The sequence below is a fragment of the Oncorhynchus mykiss genome, chromosome 5, assembly GCF_057628025.1.
Source record: "Oncorhynchus mykiss isolate SJ-2025 chromosome 5, ASM5762802v1, whole genome shotgun sequence".
Classification (NCBI taxonomy): Eukaryota; Metazoa; Chordata; class Actinopteri; order Salmoniformes; family Salmonidae; genus Oncorhynchus; species Oncorhynchus mykiss.
In genome coordinates, this window is record NC_143026.1 from 38,446,035 (window position 1) to 38,458,416 (window position 12,382).

General features: G+C 42.3%; 1 protein-coding gene across 2 annotated transcripts in view; it reads left to right on the forward strand.

The window, feature by feature from the left end:
- The window catches only part of wdr70 (WD repeat domain 70), an 85,852-nt gene that overhangs the window by 4,939 nt on the left and 68,531 nt on the right, over positions 1-12,382 (forward strand). For both annotated transcript variants that reach the window (XM_021602756.3, XM_090234772.1), the window contains exons 7-8: positions 4,183-4,316; positions 9,694-9,847. In XM_021602756.3, coding sequence (XP_021458431.2) covers positions 4,183-4,316; positions 9,694-9,847 — 288 coding nt within the window. The remainder of the gene's footprint in view (positions 1-4,182; positions 4,317-9,693; positions 9,848-12,382) is intronic.

The window sequence follows — 12,382 nt, forward strand, 5'->3', positions numbered from 1 at the left end:
TAAGTTAGAGTTAACTGCACCTCAGATTGCAGCCCAAATAAATGCTTCACAGAGTTCAATTAACAGACACATCTCAACATCAACTGTTCAGAGGAGACTGCGTGAATCAGGTCTTCATGGTCGAATTGCTCCAAAGAAACCACAACTAAAGGACACCAATAATAAGAAGAGACTTGCTTGAACCAAGAAATGCGAGCAATGGACATTAGACCGGTGGAAATCTGTCCTTTGGTCTGATGAGTCCAAATTTGAGATTTTGGTTCCAACCTCCTATCGTAGGGAAACAGATGATCTCCGCACGTGTGTTTCCCACCGTGAAGCATGGAGGAGGTGTGATGGTGTGCGGGTGCTTTGCTGGTGACACTGTCAGAGATTTATGTGGAATTCATGGCACACTTAACCAGCATGGCAACCACACAATTCTGCAGCGATATGCCATCCCATCTGGTTTGCGCTTAGTGGGATTATCATTTGTTTTTCAACAGGACAATGACCCAACACACCTGCAGGTTGTGTAAGGGCTATTTGACCAAGAAGGAGAGTGATGGAGTGCTGCATCAGATGACCTGGCCTCCACAATCACCCGACCTCAACCCAATTGAGATGGTTTGGGGTGAGTTGGATCGCAGAGTGAAAGAAAAACAGCCAACAAGTGCTTAGCATATGTAGGAAATCCTTCATGACTGTTGGAAAAGCATTCCTCATGAAGCTGTTTGAGAGAATGCCAAGAGTGTACAGAGCTGTCATGAAGGCAAAGGGTGGCTACTTTGAAGAATGTCAAATATAAAATATTTAGATTTGTTAGTTTTTTGGGTTTCTACATGATTCCATATGTGTTATTTCATAGTTTTCATGTCTTCACTATTATTCTACAATGTAGAAAATAGTAAAAATAAAGAAAAACACATGAATGAGTAGATGTTCTAAAACTTTTGACCGATATGTGTGTGTACATACATACATACATACAGTTGAAGTCGGAAGTTTACATACACTTAGGTTGGAGTCATTAAAACTAGTTTTTCAACCACTCCACACACTTCTTGTTAACAAACTATTATATAGTTTTGACAAGTCGGTTAGGACATCTACTGTGTGCATGACACAAGTAATTTTTCCAACAATTGTTTACAGTCAGATTATTTTACCTATGATTCACTGTATCACAATTCCAGTGGGTAAGATGTTTACATACACTAAGATGACTGTGCCTTTAAACAGTTTGGCAAATTCCAGAAAATTATGTCATGGCTTTAGAAGCTTCTGATAGGCTAATTGACATCATCTGAGTCAATTGGAGGTGTACCTGTGGATGTATTTCAAGGCCTACCTTCAAACTCAGTGCCTCTTTGCTTGACATCATGGGAAAATCAAAAGAAATCAGCCAAGACCTCAGGAAAAAAAATGTAGATCTCCACAAGTCTGGTTCATCCTTGGGAGCATTTTCCAAATGCCTGAAGGTACCACGCTCATCTGTACAAACAATAGTACGCAATTATAAACACTATGGGACCACGCAGCCGTCATACCGCTCAGGATGGAGACGCATTCTGTGATGAACGTACTTTGGTGCAAAAAGTGCAAATCAATCCCAGAGCAACAACAGAGGACATTGTGAGTCCTATATCGACACAACCTGAAAGGCTGCTCAGCAAAGAAGAAGCCACTGCTCCAAACTGCCATAAAAAAGCCAGACTACGGTTTGCAACTGCACATGGGGACAAAGATCATACTTTTTGAAGAAATGTCCTTGAAGAACTGTTTGGCCATAATGACCATTGTTGTGTTTGGAGGAAAAAGGGGGAGGTGTGCAAGCTGAAGAAAATCATCCCAACAGTGAATCACGGGGGTGACAGCATCATGTTGGGGGTGCTTTGCTGCAGGAGGGACTGGTGCACTTCACAAAATAGATGGCATCATGAGGATGGAAAATTAGGTGGGTATATTGAAGCAACATCTCAAGACATCAGTCAGTAAGTTAAATCTTGGTCGCAAATGGGTCTTCCAAATGGACAATTGACACCAAGCATACATCCAAAGTTGTGGCAAAACGGCTTAAGGACAACAAAGTCAAGATATTGGAGTGGCCATCACAAAGCCCTGACCTCAATCCCATAGACAATGTGTGCAGAACTGGAAAAGTGTGTGCGAGCAAAGAGGCCTACAAACCTGACTCAGTTACACCAGCTCTGTCAGGAGGAATGGCCCAAAATACACCCAGCTTATTGTGGGAAGCTTGTGGAAGGCTACCCGAACCGTTTGACCCAAGTTAAACAATTCAAAGGCAGTGCTACCAAATGCGTGTATGTAAACTTTTAGCCCTCAGGGAATGTGATGAAAGAAATAAATGCTGAAAGAAATCACTCTCAATACTATTATTCTGACATTTCACATTCTTAAAATAAAATCTTAACTTTCCTAAAACGGGGAATTTTTATTAGGATTTAATGTCAGGAATTGTGAAAAACTGAGTTGAAATGTATTTGGCTAAGGTGTATGTAAACTTCCGACTGCAACTGTATATATATATATTATAAAGGATTAATTTCATGAATAATTATTTGTGGAAATAGATCAAAACACTAAAAAAACACACTAGTCATTTGTTTTGACTCAAGAATATGTTTTGTATATTTCTACAATGATCTTAGACTTAGACCAGTCACACGGACACATGCACACATACACACAAACAATCACACGCACGCAATCACACGCGCACACACACAGACACACACACAAATCCATTTGATCAACTTTATTTGTAGATTTGATTGGTAAAAGAGTAATTAATTAATAGTATAATGAATTAGTATAGTATAATGAAATAGTATAATTCATGAAAATATTATAATTAAATAGTATAATTAGTATTTCTAGTAGTCAGCCAGGTTAAATTATTTGCTGTATTCCTAAACAAAAGTGTCAGTGCATGAACAATTGTAAAGGATGAATTGCATAAATTAACAGCATATTAGATTTTTAAGTTTATTATGTTACTCGTTTTTGCACAGTAGCCAGAGAAGTGCTGCTGCGAGTGTGGTCATGTGATGAATACATGTACAGCACTGATATTCTTGGAAATAGAGCTGTACTTCTTGAATTATGAGAGTTATTTGACAAAGTTAAGTGTAATATAAATGCCAGAATATCTTCTTTCAGATACTATATAGAAATCAAAGTGTTTTACCTGCATGTGACTCTGAAGGACAATTCAATAAAGTGATGATCCTTTCCCTGCCTCTGTAAATTACAAGATGCGCCCATCTCTTCATGTTCAATTTGACAACTGATAGGCCTAATGTTGTCACTCATCAGAATATTGAAAAATGTAATCCTGTCTATAGATGAACTCTTATGTGTGAAATTTGGGTACAGTGTGTAGTTTCGATGGCCGGCTGTGCAGGCTGACTGGCGTCGTTTGTTTCCCACTCATGAAGTTAGATAGAATAATACAAAACATATCCTTTACTCTAAAGGCCTACTGCAACACAGCATGTTTTCATTTCCCTTACAGTACATTTGATTAGTAATAGAGTTGAGGTAAATAAAACAGTCCCGTAACAGCTTCTTTTTACAGAGTCAAATGTCAAAGAGAATGGTATCAACTCACAAGGCGCACGGTCAAATTATTAACATGAGCTCCGACGCTGATAAATAGGCATTACACTATTTTTTCACAATTAAATCAACCTCGTCACCCTCCTTAACATTTAGTTGGGCCTAATTTAAATTCAATTGTGTAGCGCCTGGCTGGGTACCAACATCCTACAGCACATTGTCTTGCGGGTTAAGTTAGGAATAGGTGTGAAAAAAACGGAGTAAAAGGCACTACGTACCTCCTCTGTGGTTTTAAAATTCTGACAAATGAGCTTGTGTAAAATACAAACATTTAGAATAAGTCAGGGAAGCAGCAGGACAAAGCTTTTTTGGGGGATTGATTTCTTTAATTTACTAAATCAAATGTCAGTGGCCGTTGGCCTATGGCGGTTCTAGCGTTTTAAGGCTAGGCAATGCACATCCAGACAAACTACTGGGACCCTCAGCCAAGATTGTGTCCATTGTGCACTAAGCTGGCTGGTTAGGTGGTGTGCTGTTAACCCAGTAGCAACTAGGTGTTAGTTAAGTGGTTAAGGTCCCTGGCAGGTGAAAGTAACCTCTGTTTGCTCCCTCCCTCCTCAGGTGTCGGCCTTGGCATTGGACCCCTCTGGAGCCCGTCTGGTCACCGGGGGATACGACTTTGACGTGCGCTTCTGGGACTTTGCTGGGATGGATGCAGCTCTGAATTCCTTCAGAACAATACAGCCCTGCGAATGGTGTGTCCACCACCTAGACTAGAACATACGCATGCCTATCAAACGGAGTGCATTGGGAGCGTAACCCATTAGGCCGTCCACCCATGCAGCCAGAGCCATCAATAAACGAGGGATATTGGCCAAATGAGCCATTTTTACCTTAAAAAAGAAGCTTATAACAAATGACAAAAACACTATGCAAAACTTTACAGCCAGTTGTCTTATTGGTTTTTACTTTCCTTAAACAATAGTTGTCCACATCACGGTTCAGCTGTCAGAGATTTTAGTGATAAATGCATCAGGGCATTGCATGCATACACCTATAGGCTTAGGAATCCACTGTATGATATTAATATATATGAAGAAAGAGAAACGTAGGCCTAGCCCCAGAGATAGATGTGCCGGCGGCATGCCCGACACCGACATGCATTTCTTTATCCTTGCCAGATAGGCTACTGCGTCTGCTATACAGATATAGGTGTACAGAAGGAGGCTAATTCATGAATTTTGTTATCCAAATATTTTTTCTTTATTAAGATAAGCATTATATTGGTAGATAATAGGAGTAACTCTGGTCGCAATTGCAGCAATTACTAAGAAAGGCTGGTGCCTACCGTAACCAACAAATGATAACAATAGGCTAACAATATTCATTTTACAACAAGCCTACTTAAACCTTAAACTAAATATGCGGCACACAATTATAAAGACCGATCAAACTTCACTTAGCCAACCAAAATGTCTCAACAGAATGAAACAAAACACATTCGGCATTCTTAAGGAGCTGGTTTAGACCAATAAATAGGCCTACAATAATAACAATGATACACAATAATGATATTTTGTTTACATTTTTCATATAAAAAATACGTTTTAAAAAAATAGCATCCTACCTGAATAGCGAGTTGCACAGTTGCCTACGTTCTTCTCATATTTGTCCACTACAATAGTAAAACGTATCCCCTTGTAGGCTTTTCACTGTGGGGGGAATTCAGACCCGAGTTAACCAAACGTACATGGAACATAATTCCCTTTCTATGCTCTTTTCTCTCTGTTCTGACCTTGAATTTAAGTATGAGAATAGCAAGCTATTCACCAGCTATTTGTTTGGGGTGGAGATGGAATAAATGAAGGTGTGGTGGTGTCTACAGATATGCCATATTCTGACCTTGACTTAATTCCAACACCTTTACACGCGAGGAAACCATGAGTAAAGCCTAGTGAACCTACCGGTTCCAAGTGGAAAAAACATGGACTGAATTTTTGTAGATAGAAATAAACACCATTCTCCATGCACTTTAATTTACACTGAGTTGCACCCCCTTTTGCCCTCAGAACAGCCTCAAATCATCGGGGCATGGACTCTACATGGTATTAAGCATTCCACAGGTATGCTGGCCCATGTTGATTCCAATGCTTCCCACAGTTGTGTCAAGTTGGCTAGATGTCATTTGGGTGGTGGACCATTCTTGATGCACAGGGGAAACTGCTGAGTGTGAAAAAACCCTGCAGCGTTGCAGTACTTGACACACTGGCACCTACTACCATACCCTGTTCAAAGGCACTTGAATCTTTTGTCTTGCCCATTCACCCTCTGACTGGCACAAATATACAATCCATGTCTCAATTGTCTTGAGGCTTAAAAATCCTTCTTTAACCTGTCTCTGCCCATTCATCTACGCTGATTGAAGTGGATTTAACAGGTGACATCAATAAGGGATCATAGCATTCACCTGTGAGGCACACCTGAGTGAGCATACATTTAAATAATTAGCATTTATTTATTTATTTATTTTACCGGGCTGATGGTGCCTGCATCTTATGGTCAGTCTCAGCAGAGGGAGAGAGCAGCAGACTCAAGGTCAGTCTCTCAACATCCCTCCGCTCTCCCTTTCCTCCACTGACACTGACCAAAAAGGGACATCGTCTTCCAACTGGTGGCAAAACTCGAGTCGCACCACATTATTTCTGCCTCATGCACAAATTCATGTTGTTACTCCAATGAACAAAGGAAGTGAAATATTCCCTGATATTAAAAAAGACCCAAGCCTCTAATATTAACAACGCAAGCCTATAGAAACACTTTCCTACTCATTCATTACTGCTGCAGCGATACAAAGTGTTGACAGTGCTGAGTAAGAACTTCAACATAAACACAGCTCTTTGCTGTATTCATTGACAGTCTTCTCTAGTCATGGTTTTAAATGTTATGAAATCTCACAGAATCAACTTTGCTGTAGCTTTGTACCTTCAGACACATGAAATGGTTCAAAATGACAACAGTTGCCTTCCCGGCGCGCAGGGCAGCTGAATCGGGTACACTTACGGCCAACAGCCCAAGACGGGGAAAACAAATAATTTTATTTTTTTATTTTTACAGAAAAGTTTGCAAATCTACCAGGAATACCTTTGAGATCGACCAGTTCAATCTCGTGCATTTCTCTGTGGGCTGATATTTATTCTGCGGGACAGTCCCGGGGGAGCTGCGCGTGGCAGTCTCGGGCTAATGTTTTTTACATGTATAACTTGATAAGAGCTATTGATAAATGAGTAATCTGTTTGGATAAGGGAATTGTAAATATAAATTACACTTTTAAATCTATTTTATCTTATAATCGCTGGAGACAAACGTGAAACCACTCATATGGCAGCAACCTGAAGCAAATCAACTTAAAGTAAAGTTTTACATTTAAATTGTACAGCATTTTAACTTGCACTGATGGCCACTGTTAATTATAGGCTACCCAGACGTCCTCTGTTTCCTATTTGTATCATGTTAAGTATTAGCCTCTATCAGTATCGACTGTCAATATGCCTAATAACCACATATATTCAACTGCCAATTTACTGTTAGTTCTATTCAGTTGCTATAGCCTACATCATTCCATTTAATGACATGTTTCGATTACCTTCGTTTGCTTCCTCTGTAAACGGCGTCACGGCCGTGTGGTTGTTGCTGAGGATCATTAGTAACAAAACATGTAGGGTGATTAAATGGTTATGTAGCGGAGAGCAGACCAAGTCGTAACAGTTTGAACCCGACGCATGGTGCAATAATTAATTGGCCGTGTCATCACACAGTTCCGTGGTTAGTGCAGGCAGTAGACATGGATGTTGCCTACTATTGTACGCTATTCTCCCTATTATATTTCTGTGTACACTAATCTTCCAACATTACCATGGGTCGAAGAGCTGAATGTGGCAATTTACCATATTTCGGTCCTTATTATTAGGTATGCTATTAGCAATAAGCATTACCACCTGTAGCCCAACTGATGCAGCATAGGCTGAAGCATGGGGTTGTCTGTCTGGGTTTACCCTGTTGGGCCAATCATTAGTTAGATCCCAAATGTCATCTTTTAACTAGTTACCATCCTATTGATGAATTTTATGTCCCAAACATCTTGCATAAACACTGTGAATATAATGTAAGCCTATATGTTTAGGTGACTTGGGGTAAACCTCCACCCGGGGCAACACGTTCCCTGTTTGTACTTCTCCAAGAAACCACTTCATAGGGTGGCGTTTTAAATCAAAGTTACTCTACAATTGACCTGTTAGTTAGCCCCACTCTCCCCTATGCACTCACAGGGATTTGCAGAGGTGTATGGTGCTTAACCATGACACTGCAGTTAGAGCATATTTAGGAGTTGACAAATAAATGAAGTAGGAATGGAAAGCTGGAATCGCCTTTTTAACAAAGGCCATTTAAACGGTTATTTTCCCCACAATTAGAGGAACAAGCCGACTATGTAAATAGATCAACTATTCTACTATGGGTTGTCTGATTTGTGGCCTGTTCTAGCGTGTTCAAAGTGCGCCACGACAGTTAAATGACTGCAGCGGAAACACTTCCAATATCCCATCGATCGATCTTGATATATGGCAACTTTCAGGATGAATCAAACCACTGTATTTTTTTATTCACCAATATATTTAGTGTGTAAAGGCTCTCTAAGCCTCTTTTTATGGTTCATAAATACTTTCCCAACCCTAAATAATCGACAAGATCAGAGTATTTTTAAGTCTACCAACTGGTGCTGAAACGGAGACGAATATGAATGTAATTTAGATGGCTTTATTTAATTTATCGGCTTTTAATTAATTTTATTGGCCAAAAAACGCCAATTACCAGCTAAGGAAACCCTGCTATCAAAATGCTCATACACATGCACAAACATGTTGTTGTGTTGCTTCAGCGCACCTCATGTTAACTGTACTACCTCATGTCAGAGGAATGGATCTTCTCCCTTTAATTAAATGGACCTAACCTAAATACTGTATGCTCGGATGCAGATGAGAGGAAGAGCTTGTGTTTGTGTACATGTGTATCACTGTGTGTATTTAATGTTTGTTTCGTGGAACCCATCAACGAATACATTCTCTCAGGGGTTTTGAGAACCAATGGGCTGAGCTGGAGCGGGCTTTCCCTGAATCTTATTAGCCGAACTCCACGCCACATTTAGCCTGATTACAGAGCCGTCCAATAGTCTCTGCGGTCACTGACACACTAGGCCGTATTTGGAGAGCCGTGTGAAGCCCACTGTTTCTCCATCGCTAGAGTTAAAAACGAGGGGTTATTTCCACTTAATGAGGAACCTTGATTCTTTCAGTGTTGTTGACTCTTCCTCTGAAGGAAATGTAGTGATGGCTGTCTGTGCTCCAGACCCTGGAGGTAGGAACAGAGATGTTAACCCAGTTTTATTTCACTATGGTCCCACTCCCTAAGCGTTCGGCTCCCCGCACGAAACCTGGCTGGCCCCTCTACCCCCTGCTGGGTTAATGCAGTTTGATATTGACCTGAATTGCTATCTGCACTTTGGGAGAGTGGTTATGTGTGTGTTTGCGTGACACGTGTGGTGTGCATGGAGTAGGAGGTAACAGTTCAGCGCATAGATTGGTATTGTGAATGGGTTGCTGGTGTAGCTAAATCCCAATCTTTGGGCTCATATTTGAAAATCTCCACTCCTTTTCTTGCTGTAAAGAAGCAACCCAACTATGTGTAGTGCAGCCAAGGTTAGCTTCGGTGTGTGTTACATTCTTCTGTCCCAGTCTAACAGACTGTTCATTGTGTCTGAGGGACAAGACAGAGAGAGGCCCAGACCTAGACATATCCACTGTTGTTCTGTCTGGTCCAAATCAACTGTTTCCGCTAACTCTCTGTGATGTCTGTTGTCACGGTTCTTATGGTAACAGGTTTTAGTCTAACACTGCTTCGGGATTTAAAGCTGTTATATGACATCGCTGTAGCTCTGATGCCGTACACTTTCAGACCTAGCAGATGTCTCTCACCAATTCAACAGAAACTCCCACAAAGACACTTACCGCACGCATCCATGGGAATGATAAGTAAAAAAGCTTTGCCTTTCTCATCCTCTCCCATTGTGTCCCCTCTCAGCCACCAGATCAGGTCCCTGCAATACAGCATCACTGGTGACGTCATCCTGGTGGTCTCTGGGAATGCCCAGGCCAAGGTGTTGGACCGCGACGGGTTCCCGGTCATGGAGTGTCCCAAGGGAGACCAGTACATCGTGGACATGGCTAACACCAAGGTACACACTCATCCACCACCTACTCTCTGATATGTGCTTCCTCTGTTACTGAGAAGGGAAGAGATATAGCCATCGGACACTATGGCCTTCCAGCCCCCCTGTCGGTGGCCACTCAAACAAGCATTCGGGCCTGGGCCTTAGCTTTGTGTCAGGGATGACCCCTGCACTGTATGTTCTGCAGCTGCAGGTTAGTTTGTGTATGGGAGTAATGATGTGTACTGTACTTCCAGCTGGGAACAGTCAGAGTGGAGTAGGAGAGGGTCACGATGACATTCACAACTAGATCATGCCGTGGTGACCGACCACTGACCAAGGTCGCGTTCGTTCAATGCGTCTTGGGTGAACAGTTTTTGCTGTCGAAAAGGCCGTTGCTGATTGTCCATTCGCAGAGCATGTTCTGCATGGTGGCTGAGACACCTGTGAGAATGATGTGATAGAGATGACTTCCCCAGTAGGATAACTATTGTAGGGTGTTGCTCTGTCTCTCTACATTCCTGTGGATCCAATGCTCCATTGGGGCTGTTGCTGGCAGCAGGGTTTTGGGTAGTGAAGCTCTGCAGCTCTGCTGAAGGTGACCCAGCAAATGTAGTCCAAAACTAATTATCTCACATCCCTACATCACCACCACACACACACACACACACACACACACACACACACACACACACACTAGTCTCTCTCTTTCTCCCTCACTCTCTTCTGCTCTTTGTCTCTTGCACAGCACCCACCCATATGCCCTCTCACACACTCACTCACTCTCTCTCACTCACTCACTCACTCACTCACTCACTCACTCACTCACTCAGTCACTCAGTCACTCAGTCGCTCACTCAGTCACTCAGTCACTCACTCACTCACTCACTCACTCACTCACACACACACACACACACACACACACACACACTAGTCTCTCTCTTTCTCCCTCACTCTCTTCTGCTCTCTGTCTCTTGCACAGCACCCACCCATATGCTCTCTCACACACTCACTCACTCACTCTCTCTCTCACTCACTCACTCACTCACTCACTCACTCACACACACACACACACACACACACACACACACACACACACACAGTGTGTGAGAGAGGGCTGGGAATTATCATGATACTTTGGTTAGCGATATGATATGCATTGCAATTTTCACGATTCTATATGTATTGCGATTCGATACTGTGATTTTATGGCAATTCGATGTTCTAAACATACTGCTCATCATGTCTGCTGCAGAGGGACAAGAGAGCCATGATAAAAATAAATAAAAAAAATAAATGTGTGTTTCACTCCAATTTTGTGGTGTCCAGTTGGTAGTTACAGTCTCATCGCTGCAACTCCCATACGGACTCGGGAGAGGCAAAGGTTGAGTGTCATGCGTCCCCCAAAACACGACCCGCCATGCTGCACTGCTGCTTGACACACTGCTCGCTTAACCCGGAAGCCAGCCGCACAAATGTGTCGGAGGAAACGCCGTACACCTGTCGACCGTGTCAGCATGCATGTGCCCGGCCCGCCCCGCCACAGGAGTCGCTAGAGCAAGTCAACAAATTGGATGCGGTCTATCACACTTCCATCCGTTTTGTCACCAAAGCCCCATATACTACCCACCACTGCGACCTGTGCGCTCTCGTTGGCTGGCCCTCGCTTCATACTCATCGCCAAACCCACTGGCTTCAGGTCATCTACAAGTCTCTGATAGGTAAGGCCCCGCCTTATCTCAGCTCACTGGTCAACATAGCAGCACGCACTCCAGCAGGTATATCTCTCTAGTCACCCCCAAAGCCAATTCTTCCTTTGGCCGCCTTTCCTTCCAGTTCTCTGCTGCCAATGTCTGGAATGAATTGCAAAAATCACTGAAGCTGGAGACTCTTACCTCCCTCACTAGCTTTAAGCACCAGCTGTCAGAGCAGCTCACAGATCACTGCACCTGTACATAGCCCATTTGTAAATAGCTTGTCCAACTACCTCATCCCCATACTGTTATTTATTTATTTATCTTTCTCCTTTGCACCCCTGTATCTCTACTTGCACATTCATCTTCTGCACATCAATCACTCTAGTGTCTATTTGGTATATTGTAATTACTTCACCACCATGGCCTATTCATTGCCTTACCTCCCTTTCTTACCTCATTTGCACACACTGTATATAGATTTTCTTCAACTGTATTATTGACTATATGTTTTGTTTATCCCATGTGTGTCAGTCTGGTTCTAATCAGGCATTGGCAGTTGGCTGTCCTCTCCTGTTCTGTTGGGGAGGAGGGGAATCAGAGGTGCATAGCAACGGTAGTTCCTCCAGTCCAATTAAAAGACTGTGAACGACCGGAGCTGTTTGTTTTGATGCCTTTTGCCAGAACGTGGAATTAATTCAGTCATTTACAAAACCATATAAGCGCTAAACATACAACACCATTTGTGGAATGTACCCTAAGCATTACAAGTATAGGTTGAAATACTTTTTTGTTCTCCATCTGTGAAAATTCAACGTAGTCCTTGTATTTTACAGTATGGGGAGATATAGCATTTAAATGCTATAAA